The sequence below is a fragment of the Helianthus annuus genome, chromosome 16, assembly GCF_002127325.2.
Source record: "Helianthus annuus cultivar XRQ/B chromosome 16, HanXRQr2.0-SUNRISE, whole genome shotgun sequence".
Lineage (NCBI taxonomy): Eukaryota > Viridiplantae > Streptophyta > Magnoliopsida > Asterales > Asteraceae > Helianthus > Helianthus annuus.
Window position 1 is genome coordinate 203262782 of NC_035448.2, and position 14960 is coordinate 203277741.

Consider the following 14960-nt stretch of genomic DNA (forward strand, 5'->3'; position numbering starts at 1 on the left):
AAAAAAGCGCCAAGTAGATATTTTTTAAAAAAATAAACAAGTTTTGGTGTAACACATGTTACATTCATCTGACATATTTGTAACATGTGTTACACCAAAACTTGTTTATTTTTTTTTAAAATATCTACTCGGCGCTTTTTTGATTTTTTTTTGCCCAAAACCCTTAAAAACATGTATATAACATGTGTAAATTTTTTCAAAAAAAAAAAAAAAAAAAACATCGGGAGCTTTGAGTTTCCCGGGTTTTCTAAATTAAAGTGGATTTTCTATAGATACTTACATTATATATATATATATAAACATATATCAGTTAATCTTTACCCTATAAAATTGGTCAAACTTCCTAATACTATGAAATAATTATTATAACAAAAACGTTATATAATAATACAAATAATATATAATTTTAATTTATAATATACCACATCCACAAAAATCTTTTATATATATAAATTTTAATTTATCACATGGAAAATTTAATTAATACTATAATCAATGAAACATTTGATATACTCATCAACAATACACAATATTATTACATTTGTTAACGGTATTACACATTTTTATATGATTATAGTTTATATTTCCTCAACCCGTGATAAAAACAAAATTCATGAATTATGAATGTATAAGATTATAATATTATTACATTCTTAACCCGTATGATAATTTACATTTTACCAATATTCAACCCGTGTAAGACATGGGTTTATAATACCTATAAATGAAGATAATAGTCAATCTATTTTTTTAATAAATTAAGATAATAGTCAACCTAGTGTAATACACAGGTTTATAAACTAGTACTATATATAACAACTTAATAAAAATTGATGGCTCTTGATTTTTGGTGGCCCTAGGCCCGTGCCTAGAGTGGAAAGCCTAGTGCGTCGGCCTGGCCAAACCCAAACATAGTGAAAATCCACATTTTAACTAAATTTCCACCAAATTTCACATTAAGATTCGGTATTTACTATTTAGCAGAAGAAAAAAAGGATAACAGGGAACCAAACATCAGAAACAATCAATTAGAGGGATATTTCATAGTCACATGTGTTGAAATACAAACATAATCTATGCGTCGTGTTCGGTTCATCAGTTCAACCCATCAACTAGAAACATGCTAACCCGACACGATTGACACCCCTAATTTATACATTGACATACTTTTGAAAACATCAGTAGGAAGCTTCAACTTCATCAGTTGGCACGGATGACCCGTTTGGGGGGTCATCAGCACGCAATTGAGCAGAAACATCATCTATCGCAGAGTTTAGCTGAGCAATCTTCTCCGTTAGTATCTTGCGTGTTTTCTGTTCCATCAAAACCAATATTATTACGATCATTATCTAAATTTTTAAAGAAAAATAATTTACATCGAGATAGTTGGTAAACGGGCTACAAGCTGCGCCGCTACCCCTTTTTGAATAGCAAAACTAAGCCTTTTAAAAATTACGTCCATAGATCTCGGGGTCATAACATTACTATGCATGACCCTTTGAACTCGACTAAGTAGGTCCACAGCCTCTGGCGCCAGAAAACCAAAAGTATCAAAAGCAAATGGGATAAGTTCCATCAAAATCAGTATTATTACGATCATTATCTAAATCACTTAATACAAAAATTTAAGAGATTGTATACATTAAAAACAGACTTCCGAATTTTGGCCACTCTCATTTCCCTTTTTAGCTGATTTTTTTTATTTGGCCCGTTTGAAACAAAACACAACTCAAACGGATTCGTTCATTTCTAAACGGGTCAAAATCACATGTACTTTAAACTCTAGTTATTAATTATGGTTAACAAGGTTTTACCTCCAAGGCTTTCTCTTCATCATATATAAATTTTGGCAGCCTCCTCATTAAATCTTTTCGGTCTGCCCCTGCAAGTGCCTTGCTTATCTGCACGACAAGACGAATAAGCCTAGCAAAATGAATGGTTGGGTCATATACACTCGAACCAAACATAATTCTAAGAAAACTGGGGTAACCCACAACAAGACAAATAAGCCTAGCAAAATGGTTGGTCGGGTCAAGCCGAGTAACCGGTCAAGCTGAATTTAATGTTCTAAGCAAAATGGGTTTGGGTCAAAACAGGCCGCTTTAATATATTATCACATTGGTTCCGAGTTAAAACAGTGATATTTTAATAGGCCCGGGTTGAAATGGAACATTATATATATAAAAAAACCAAATGCTTAGCAACAGTCAAATTTTTTTCTTTTGGAAATTGACCACCAAGATCTTTTTCTTTTAATTCACAGTCGCCGTATGTGATTTGGCCATTTGAGATTTTTGAAAAGTGAAGCAATTATTATTTATATAATAATTTCCCATGCTATTAACAAGAATGCTACAATAACTCTTGATTGAGTATTTTTTGGGTTTTCTTTAACCACACCAACTCACATTTTAATATTGACACTTGCACTCCTCAACTTTATAAAAACTTTGTAAAATATCATTTTGACCTCTTCGGGGTTTACGTGGTTATTATTATGTACGTGTCGGTATAAATTCAAGTTGGTTTAAGTTTCGACATCATTTTGACCCCTCAAGTTTTATGTGCTTATTTTTATGTACGTATCGGTATAAATTTAAGTTGGTTTACGTTTCGACGTAACTTTTTTCAAAAATGAGCCATGCCAAATATAATACGTTTTTGTCCTCATTTTTATGGACATTTTCAGTTGAACTACGTTTTGACTTAAATTTTGTTCTGAAACGAATTGGCTCAAATATAAATTTTTTTTCATTAAACGGTATAAATTTGAGTTACTTTAAGATTCATGAGTCATGTCAAATACGTTTTCGTGCTTACTTTTATGAACGTTTTCAGTTGATCTACGCTTTGATCGATAAGCAATTAAAAAAATTTGTACCCTTAAATCATGTTAAAAAACTGACCCTGCAACGCGGGGAATCAATTCTAGTTTTGAAAAAAAAATATCAAAATGTGTTCCCACATTATATTTTTTTATAGCAGCTAGCGGCGACGGGTGGAGGTATGGCTGTAACAAACCGAACATTTAGCGAACAGTTCATGAACCGCTCGGCGGAAAGTTCGTTTGTGTTCGCTCATTTAATAAATGAACTACCACAAACAAGAATTTTCATTCGTTTAGTTAAATGAACAAACATGAATGTTCGTTCAATTATGTTCGTGAACGTTCGGTAACATATTCGTTCGATAGTTCATTAGGGGTTTTTAATTTTTATATTCTGTTTAGATACTTTGAAATTCCCACTAATAAATATTTAATAAATATTAGTGTCTTACTGTATTGTATATTATTCAAAATTTAATATATGTTCGTTTGTGTACATGAACGGTTTTTTTTTTGTGTGTTTTACTAATACCTAAGATTAACGAATAAACACGAACACGTCTATTTCCTTAACGAACTAACACGTCAAACACGTTATTCATGTTGGTTCGGTTCGTTTAGATGCAGGTGGCGTCATGAGGTTGGTGGTGGCGGCGGATATGGATTTGTTTGGATTCATAAGTTAAGTCACTAAGATGCCAACATTATTTGGATTTATCATACAATATTTTGAAACTTTGATATGTTGTACCTTCTTTAATTTTTTAATCACACTGTCAAGTTTCTTGAATTGTTAAAGAAATAATTGAATGTAGTTTGCTTATTAACTCATTACCCATTCTGGATAAATTTTTGTTGTATAAATAGTTTTGGACCGTATCTACAGTTATCATAGCCAACACAGGCAGGGCAGGTAACCGTCTAAACGGGTTCGGGTGGTGATGCTGCTAGCAGCGGTGGTGGAGGCGGCATCATGGTAATGATGGGTGGAAGCGGAGACAGTGGCGGTGTCAGCGGCGACGAGTACATGGTGGGGACAAACAATTGTCGTGGGTGGTTGTGACCTACATAAATTTTAATAAGATAACAAAAAATGGCTCAATCATACCTGGGGTGCGTATATGGCGCCTAATGCTCCAACAACAATTCCTCCCAATACAAAGCCACCGACGAATAAGCTGGCGCCACCTAGTCTATCATCGTTTGCCCTACAGATGCATAGGTGGAAATTAACAGCACAGGAATATACGAACTACAAGTGGCAAAGCGAAAAGAATATGTGTATATATGACCCTAGAAAAACATAAAGAAGATTGATTAACAACACACCCAGCTCTCACAGTAAGTGATTTCTTCTGCTTTGTTAGTTTTAGTGTTCCACTGTGGCCGATAAGCAGATTAGAGGAGCCAATGCCTTGATCTGCTTGCATCAATAAACCAACCGTCATTTAATTTGTAAAAAGTTGGACAATAAGGGGAGAAATGGAAGATAAAAAGCTTAAAGCAATGCAGTTAATTTGAAGGAAAATAATACTGATACTCATCTGCAGCTAGATTTAAAGAAATGTGTACATAAGACTATAATGATTCTGGGAACAAGAATTACGAAATGCCTCGCGACAAATATCAACGATGCGTTTTCGGCACATTGGTTGTAGATTAGACAACTCCAAGGTTAACCATGTTTGAGTAGGAAACTAAAAACAAAGTTGTGGGCTCCTTGTGGGCAAAGCGAACGATATTGATGGGCCAGATGGTATAAGTAGGGGTGTTCATCGGGTTTTTTCTTCGGGTTTCGGGTTTTTCGGGTCGGGTTGTTCGGGATTTTCTCTGGGAAAAATTGACCCGATAACCAACCCATTTTAAAGTTCGGGTTAGTCGGGTTTGGGTTATTCGGGTCGGGTTAGTTCGGGTCGGGTTATTCGTTTTTCGGGTTTAGATGTAAAATGAAAATAAATGTTTTTTTTTACAAAATATCATCAAAATTCATATTGTTACTTTAAAAATATCATCAAAGTTCAAAGATAAGTTGAAAATATGCTATTATAATATTTAAAAGTCTCAAAACTTAGTGTTACATCTATTAAAGACTCCAAATCTAAACACTTTTATAAGAAAAAAACAATAAATGTTCGGGTTTTTTTTTGGTTTCCGTGTTTCGGGTTTTTCGGGTCGGGTTGTTCGGGTTTGGGCAAAACGGACAATATTAGTTCGTATGAGACGCCAGATGTTACAAGGAGCCATTTGTCCAATGCTTAATAAACAACTAATCAGAGCCATGAACCCTAACTGCCTAACCATATTGTAAACATGTATTCTGAATCTGATCTAACGTGTTCGTCCCGTCCGCTTTCGATACCTTTGGCGCTCTCGCCCCTGACGCGGTGCGGTTCCTCAAGCGGGTTCAGCAGTAACACCGCGCATGTTAAGGGGCATAATTTTGTGTTTAGCAGGGTAGGGTTTGCTATTCAGAAGGGGCAGCGGCACAGCTTGTTGCCCGTCTACCTGCCATTAGTTTGTAATCGTATCGGTTTTAAAAGGATTATGTAATTTACTCCTTATCAGAATAAAAAAAAAAAAAAAAAAAAAAAGTTCATAAATATGACATCAAACAAAGATCAAACCATACACAACAGAAAAAGATAATAAAAATCCAGTTCCTTATAGGAACAAGCTTCAGTTCCATTTCCCCCAAAAATGAACTTCAATTATAGAGCAACACCATCAATCAATCAATCAGCTTCGTAATAATCGGAGTTAGCAACACGAGTCACAAGGTTGGGGACGAAGATTGTAACAGAATTGTTAATCAAGTTACAATTTTAACATCAACAATAAATGAAAATGGAAAGATAAGTTTGGCACCACAATTGCACTTATGATGAATTGAAATTATGAAAAGAAGAGTTGGAGTGCGTACCAGAAAAGAAGTGATTACGGTGGGTTTGGAGTGAAAGGAAAGAATTGGAGAGGGTAGTCATCGTTTGTGACAACAGTTCGACTGTACAGAGAGAGAAGAAGAAGAAGATGATGATGATTACAGTTGGATTGGATTAATCGTAGATGTTTTAACACCCAACAAAACTTGGGCCCGCGTGATAAGAGGTAACAAGTTAAAAGGAAAAAGTGTTGGTTGTGTAATATTTGGCATAAATCTTTTGTTACTATGTTTTTCTTAAACGGTAAACGAGATTTTATTCCACCAAAACTAGCAAGAAGCTATCACACGTAACATACATCAAGAAAAACAAAACAACCGAACAGAGCAAACACCGAAAACCACCAAGCTAATACAATGTGCCACCATCATAAAAAAAACACACCACCCTAAGGAACACCAAAAAACCACTACACAGAAACCTAGAGGATCTCCACACAAATCATGGCGGAGACAAAGGAGGGCACGTAAAAACCGTCTTAGGAGAAGCTTGAGCCGGGACCTAACCATCCTTCACGCATTTTGATTTTGATCCCTTTTCATTGCTTACGGATGGAAAATTGCCAACCCCTTTGTTACCTTTGCCTTTACCATTATCAGAGTCCCAATATCTTTTTTTTTCAATTTAGGTACGAACGAGAGGGTAAGAGGATTTATTGGGCTGCTTCACCTAGTTAGGTTTCCAGCTTTAGACCTAGCTCTTTTCAAAGTGGATGAGCATGAATGGAAAACAAAAGGTCCTGATATTTTGGAAGGAGCAATGGCATCGTTCTCTATGTATGCTTCTCCAAGCTCTAAATTCTGGCTCACCTCCCCAAGTATAATCCCCGCGAAAATTTCGAGCCTTTAAAAGTTTTTGTATTTCTTTCGTAAATTTTTGTTAACCAATACTTTAACAAAATGATTTTTAACATAACGTATATACCGAGACAAAAATATAATTTAAACATGCCTTTATACCCTTTGTATAGCTTTAGTAACAAGTTAGAAGGGTTAAAAATGTCAAAAAGCTGATAATACAAGGGCAAGGGCCAAAACTGTCAAAAACAAAATTTTGTGTGTCAAAGTGCCTTATGGACCGTAAGGCTTACCATACACTCCGTAAGGGGTGCCCAGATGCAGCAGTTTTATTTGGGCTCTAAGTCTTACCACTTTTCTTCATCTTATGCCACCTAGCACCTTCCTTGCCACCTTAAACCTGGTCTTGACACATATTAGGACACTAATACACTTTTTAGAACTCCCTAGGACACTTGGCCCACTCTCATCACTCTTGATCAATTATAAATACACCTCTAAACCTTCATTTTCCTTCACACCATTCTTATTCACTTCTCAAACTTCTTGGAGCTTGCTCTAACCATTTGGAGCCTCCTCTTCTGAGTTCAAGCATTCTTCCCTTCACTAGTAAGTGTTCTTTCATGTCTCTTTCAATTTCGTAGTTAGTATTCACCCGAAAGTCAAGCAAATTGACTTTTGCTTTAACTTTAGGTTCCGACCATTTCAGTCAAGTCAAAGTTCAAAATGAACTTTGCTACGTGATTGTAATAATGAAGGTGTCAATCCCTTGAGATTACACCTTCTGATCATCACGTTTAGTAGGTGAATTGACAAGTCAAACTTTTACGAAATAAAAGTCAAAAACGCATAAATTTTCATTTTACGATGAATGAGTTCTTAAGTATTAAAACTAATAGTTTTGACACAAAATCAGTTTATATAACATTATTAGACATGTCTTAACATGTCTAACTCGGCATTTCTAAATTAGTGCTCAAATCCTAGTCAAAATCAAGTAGTTCGACTTCTACTTTGACTTTCGAATTCGACCCGTTTGGTCAACTTTAGGACCCAACCAAGGCCAACAATATGACTATAGTGATATAGGAAATAACCCTCTGAGGTTATACCTTATGGTCATATCATTTGATGGGTTAGATGACGTGTCAACTATATATACCTTTAAAATGTCAAAAATGGCCTTTTTACATAAAATGGTTTTAAAATTTATATGATCTATGTTTTTACTTCAATGCTGATCATATAACATAAATAAACTTGTTTTGACATGATAGACGTGTCATAACACCCGTTCAACCATTTGGACCCGTGTTTGCGCATACAACTAGTTAATTAGCGTAAACTAGTCGTAAGACTGTGGGGTGTGGCGCGTGGGTTAGGGCGACAGTTTGGGTTCAACGCCGGCTGCTCCACCCCGGGCAAGCATTGGGCATGGTGTTGCCCATTTGGAGTAGGGATTGAGCCGGGCGTAGGGCGAGGGGCTGGGTGACTGTCACGGCCCCCGACCCGGTTTGACCCGTTTCCGGAGCCGCGAGACAGAAACCCCGTGATATTTGTTTAATTGAGTTTAGCAGCGGAAATTTTTAATATTAGGATCGTTGTAAAGCTAAAACTTTTCCCGATTATTTGTATTTCACAATTCGGGATAAAACCCCGATAATTTACAATACATAAGTTTAATGATAAATCCTTATTTCAAAACATCTTTCTTTATTTTATACTGAGCCACTATTTTAAGCTTAAAATGCTCCTCAGCACTTTTTCCTGATTTATAGCAGATCACCTGAAACATATTTGAAAAAGATTTTGTCAGCGGGAAATACTGAGTGAATTATTCTAGTTACTGAAAATGACACATTTTATGATTATTCACAGTGTTAAGATCTTTTACGTATGTTTCTGATATCAACCAACTACCCACAGTATTTGTCACTCGACCGGATCTGTGACAGTGGTCATATCACCATTGGCTGCCCCAATGAATGACGTATGTCACATTTAGGCTCGCCCACCTAATGTGAAGGAAACAATAATAATAATACTGTGCACAATACCCCACATACTGGCTGTAATTTGGTGATTACATCAACTTAATCACTGGTATTATAATCTCGGAAAATGAATTTGGAGTATTGTAAAATAGTTAACACTCACAAATGGTGAGAAAAGAGTTTAGAAAAGAAGAATAACTCACATTGCAGATTTAGTACTGATAGAATATGATTTTAGCCCTGTTAACCTAATTTCAACAATAATGCACACAAAACAGGGTTAGTGATCAATACAGCAGTTACGATAACTCACGAGATCAAATTCTCACAATGAATGACAAAGTGCAATACTTCACTCATTTATCGAATTGACGACAAACGACAAAGTATAATACTTCAACTCATTTATCGAATTGACGACAAACGACAAAGTATAACCCAAAGTGGGCGGCACTTAGACATTCTTTGGATATATTGATCCCGGAAAATGAATCGTAATAGCGATCGAGTAATTACCCTGTTCCGCGGCAGCGATTCGATATTAGTGTGTGTTTTCAGACTATTTCTATCATAACTCGAAGTGTATTTGGAATTTAGACGTCAAATCAACGCAGAAGTTCCAGTCCCACAGCCTACTATTTATAGTTAGAAAATCACCCCCCCTCGCGCCACGCGAGGGGTCCTCCTGTTCCTGTCGCGTGGCGCGACAGGCCCTAATCTACCCTAGGTTTGCTTCGTGTCCCAGTAGCTTGGCTGAGTAACTTGCACGAACTAATTTTATTTTTACAGCAAAATTGAAAGATAAACATCTACTAGGGTTTAACCCCCCTAAGTTTTAGGGGCCCTGATCCTGATTCTGATTGTTTCGAAAATTTTAGGGTTAATGCAGAATTACTTGGGTGTTTCAATTAGGGTTTCCTTATTGACTAATTATCATTCTAATTATAGATTTTAATAATAGTTGTTACATCCTCCCCACCTTAAGAAAAATCTCGTCCTCGAGATTCACTGAAATAGATGAGGATACTTGCGCTTCATCTCGGATTCCAGTTCCCAAGTGTATTCTGGTCCTCTCTTGGAATTCCATTTGACTTTCACCAATACGAGTCGCTTGTGTTTGAGAAACTTGATTTTCCTGTCTTCTATTTGTAAAGGTTTTTCTATGAATTTCAGCTTCTCATTTACCTCTATGTCTTGAAGAGGTACTACCAGAGATTCATCTGATAAACATTTCTTGAGATTGGATACATGAAATACATCATGTACTCCAGCTAGTTCTTCTGGTAGCTGTAAGCGATAAGCAACTGGTCCGATTCATTGAATCACTGGAAATGGTCCAACATATCGGGGACTCAGTTTCCCTTTCTTACTGAATCTTACAACGCCTTTCCAAGGAGATACTTTCAGTAGTACTTTGTCTCCTATTTGGAATTCAAGTGGTTTGCGACGATTGTCAGCATAGCTCTTCTGGCGATCTCTGGTTGTTTTCAATCTTTCCTTGATTTGAGTTATCTTGTCTGTGGTTTCTTGCACAATTTCTGGACCTGATAGTTGACTTTCTCCTATTTCCGCCCAACATACAGGCGTTCTGCATTTGCGTCCATACAGTGCTTCGAATGGAGCGGCTTCAATACTTGAGTGATAACTATTGTTATAGGAGAATTCAATTAATGGTAAATGGTTATCCCAATTACCTCCAAAGTCAATTACACATGCTCGGAGCATGTCTTCTATAGTTTGGATCGTCCTTTCACTTTGTCCGTCGGTTTGTGGATGATATGCGGTACTTAGATTGAGTCGAGTTCCCATTGATTCTTGGAAACTTGTCCAAAATCGGGAAGTGAAACGACTATCTCTATCCGATACAATGGAGAGCGGGACTCCATGTAAGGATACTATTTCATCCACATACAACTTGGCTAATCTTTCCATGCTAAAGGTTTCTTTTATTGGTAGAAAATGAGCTGATTTGGTTAATCGATCCACGATTACCCAAATTGCATCATTACCTTTTCTGGTTTTGGGTAACTTAGTAACAAAGTCCATTGTTATGAGTTCCCATTTCCATACAGGCATTTCTAATTGTTGTAGTAAACCTGAGGGTTTCTGGTGTTCGGCTTTAACTTGTGAACAGGTTAAACACTTAGATACATATTCAGCTATATCCTTTTTCATTCCTATCCACCAGAAATTCTTTCTTAAATCTTGGTACATCTTATTGTTTCCTGGGTGTATCGTATACCTAGATTTATGAGCTTCTTCTAAAATTTTCGATCTTAAATTTCCTTGTTTAGGTACCCAAATTCTGCTTTGGTGAAATTTCCAAATTCCATCATTTCCTTGTTCCAATTCTTTTAGGTAACCTTTCATTCCTTCGGCATCGTCCTTGATTTCCGTTTTCTGGATTTCCTTCACTTGTTCCCGTAAATCTACTTGTAGATTTATTCTAAGAGCACGGACTCGCCTTTGTTTTTCATGATACTTACGACTTAAGGCATCTGCTACTACGTTGGCTTTTCCTTCGTGATATTGAATATCACAGTCGTAATCACTCAGGACTTCCCTCCATCTTCTTTGTCTCATGTTTAACTCTTTTTGCTCGAATATATACCTTAAACTCTTATGATCCGTATAAACAGTAAACTTACTTCCATACAGATAATGTCTCCAAATCTTAAGGGCAAAAACTATAGCTCCTAATTCTAAATCATGAGTCGTATAGTTTTCTTCGTGCTTTTTCAATTGTCTGGAGGCATACGCAATTACCTTCTTGCGTTGCATTAACACACATCCGTACCCTAATTTTGAAGCATCGCAATATACTTCAAAATCTTCTGTTCCTTCTGGTAAGGCTAAGATTGGAGCATTGGTTAATTTCTGCTTTAAAATTCTAAAGGCTTCTTCTTGCTTTGGTCCCCACTCAAACTTAGTGGCTTTACAGGTTAGCTTAGTTAATGGTACAGCTATCTTGGAAAAATCCTTAATAAACCGTCTATAATAACCGGCTAAACCTATAAAACTTCTAATTTCCATTGCAGTTTGTGGAACTTTCTAGTTGGTAATGGCTTCGATCTTAGCGGGATCTACGTGTATACCTTCGTGATTCACCATGTGGCCTAAGAATTGCACTTCTTGTAGCCAAAATTCACACTTTGAGAATTTAGCATACAATTTTTCTTTTCTTAACAAAGTTAAGAGTGCATGCAAATGCTGACAATGCTCGGCTTGACTTTTGGAATAAATAAGTATATCGTCTATGAAAACAATTACAAATTTATCCAAATATGGTTTACAGATCCTGTTCATCATGTCCATGAATGCTGCGGGTGCATTAGTTAATCCAAAGGGCATGACTGTAAACTCATAATGTCCATACCTAGTCCTAAAAGCAGTTTTAGGTATGTCTTCTTCTTGAACTTTCAATTGATGATATCCGGATCTTAAATCTATCTTAGAAAAATACCTAGCTCCTTGTAATTGATCGAAAAGATCATCAATCCTAGGTAATGGGTATCGATTCTTGATTGTAACCTTATTCAACTCTCTATAATCAATACACATTCTCATTGATCCATCTTTCTTTTTCACAAACAACACTGGTGCACCCCAAGGGGATGAACTAGGTTGTATAAATCTTTTGCTTAGTAATTCATCTAATTGTTTCTTTAATTCTAGCATTTCGGTAGGAGCTAATCGATAAGGTGCTTTGGCTATCGGTGTAGTTCCTGGAATTAGATGAATCCTAAATTCTACCTCTCTATCTGGTGGTAATCCAGGTAAATCTTCTAGAAATACATCTGGGTATTCTGAGACTACAGGGATTTCCTTGAGTTTCTTACCTTTAGTACAAATGATTACGGAAATCATATATACTATTCCTTGGTTCCGTTCATAATTAGCAACTTCATTACTGATATGAACTTTAATGGCTTCCGAGGTTTATCTCCTGAAATCTTAATTACCTGTCCATTAGGTGCTTGAATTTCTATAGAGTTCCTATCACAAATGATTTGAGCATGGTTGGCTATTAACCAATCCATTCCTAACACAACATCGAACTCAGCTAGTTTCATAGGCAATAGGTTTGCAACAAATTTATGACCTGAAAGTTCTATTTCTACTTTTTGCAAAACCTGATTGATTTTAACTGAATTCCCATCTGCAGTTTCGACTGTAAAAATCTGCCTAACGGTAGTTAATGGTAACTTAAGAGCTTGACAGAATGAAGTATTTATAAAACTTTGGTTTGCACCAGAGTCAAATAATACTTTTGCATAGACGTTGTGGACTAAGAACGTACCGGCGATCACATCTGGAATGAGTTCTGCTTCTTGAGTAGTCAGTTGGAAAGCTCTGGCATTCTTTTTAGTAGTTCCTTTAGCTGCCTTGGGTTTGTTGTCTACTGGGTTAACTAACTTAGGACATTCAGTTTTGAAATGGCCAGCTTCTCCACAATGGTAACAAATTACAGATTTCTTCCTGCAGTTTTCCTCACGATGTCCTGTTGTTTTGCAAAAATTGCAAATTCTATTGCATCTTCCAAAATGGCTCTTACGGCAAATTTTGCAAAATGGCACAGTTGCAGATCGTCCTGTCCCTCTCTTCTTGGAATTACTACTATTACCCATCCTAAATCCTTGGGTAATTCTCTGAGCTAATTCCTTCTTCTTATCTTCGTCCCTTGTGCGTATCAGTTCATCCGTTAAAGTGTTAGCTAATTCTACTGCATCGTCAATAGTGCGAGGTCTCGCAGCTTTAACGATATTGCGAATTTCGCTAATTAATCCCCAAATATATCGAGAAATGAGTACCGGTTCTGGCGAAGCCAAGTTAGGTACCACTCTCGCATATTCGAAGAATGTCGAAGTATAACCACGACAATCTACCCCTGTCATTCGATGATTTAGGAACTTATTTGCCATTTGTTCCTTCTCATACTCAGGACAGAATTTTCTTTCAACAAGATTCTTAAATTCTTCCCAAGTCATAGCATAAGCCACTCGTCTTCCTTTTGCCTGCAGCACTGTGTTCCACCATTCTAGTGCTCCTTCTTTAAACAGATTTGAGGCATACATGACTTGATCTTCTTCAGCACATTTACTTATTGCAATTACTGCTTCGGTTTTCTCTAACCATCGCAGTGTTGCAGTTGCTCCTTCGTTGCCTGCAAATTCAGCGGGTTTACAAGCAAGGAATTCTTTGAAAGTGCAACCAGGTGTTGCAGCTTTTCGCTTCTTAGGGTGCGGCGTGTGCTGAGATTCATTATCATAATTTATATGACCATTGACCCCGTTTATATTATTACTGTAATTATCTTCGATAGTATGTTTACTAGGAACGATATGTTGCGGATCGTTTGGATTTTTCATAGCAGCAACGAACATTGGAATTGCGTTGGCTATTCCTTGGGCAACCATATTTTCAATATCTTGTTTGGTCATATATTGATCTTCTGGGTGTTGCTCTGATTGATTAACTTCATTTACTGGTTCGTTATCATTATTTGCCATCTGATGATAATTTATTATAAGTAATTAGCAATTAGCAATTTATACAAATAATTCAAACAATTTAAAGCACATAAAACCAAAATTATCGATTTCTCGATTCCATTTCATATCAGTATAGTATGCATCAATACACACCGATATTTTACAAGGTTTTATTCATTATGTTACAACTGATTTCACTATTTACTTTTACTATTATACAAAGATAGTTTTATCACCCTCCTATTTGTCATTCTAGAAACGGAGTTCCCTCTCGTCATATTTCCAGGCAATCTGTCCCCCTATTTCCCTAATTCTATTCCCTGCATCCATCAACTCTTCACCGAAATGGCGAAGTTCAGCCAGATTTTCATTGCTCATTGGTGGATTAGGTAGGGGTTCTGGGTCGAACTGTGGAAGAAACGAGTAAGGGTTATTGACAATATTTTGAAATTGCCAATCGTTTGTCCACCATTCTTCCATTTCTACAGGTTGGTCATGGACTATTGGTTCAGTGATGGTTGGTGCAAAATTCATAGGGATTGGGTTTTCGATAGGATAGGTAAAAATACCCGGACTGGCAGGTTGCATAGTCTCACATTTTTCTAGTAAAATATCTATCTGCTCTTGAAAAGTAATTCTCTTGTTTTGATTAGAACTCTCTCCAACTTCTACCTGAGTTGTTCTAGACCCTTGCCCTATTTCTATTTCTATTTCTTGAAAATACTGATCAAACTGTTCCTCCATTTGCCTAGACTCATTATTGGCTTCAGTTTCCTGTTCTCGCTGATTAGGGTTTTCCTGGATTATAATTGCCTTTCCTTTCTCTAAAGGTTTACTAATTTTAGGAGGTTTTGTAACTGACTTTTTCTTACGTATACGGCTTCCCCATACATAATTTTTCTTTTTCTTTC

At 36.5% G+C, this 14960-nt stretch overlaps 1 protein-coding gene across 1 annotated transcript; it reads right to left on the bottom strand.

Annotated features, from left to right (window-relative positions):
• Positions 1 to 1002: 1002 nt before the first annotated feature.
• LOC110915560 lies at positions 1003 to 5903 on the bottom strand. The gene is made up of 5 exons (XM_022160283.2): positions 5748 to 5903; positions 4157 to 4247; positions 3936 to 4035; positions 1815 to 1901; positions 1003 to 1313 (listed from the first exon to the last, which is right to left on the bottom strand). The coding sequence occupies exons 1-5, from the start codon at positions 5806 to 5808 to the stop codon at positions 1179 to 1181; spliced, it is 474 nt and encodes a 157-aa protein (XP_022015975.1). The 5' UTR covers positions 5809 to 5903; the 3' UTR covers positions 1003 to 1178.
• Positions 5904 to 14960: the final 9057 nt, after the last annotated feature.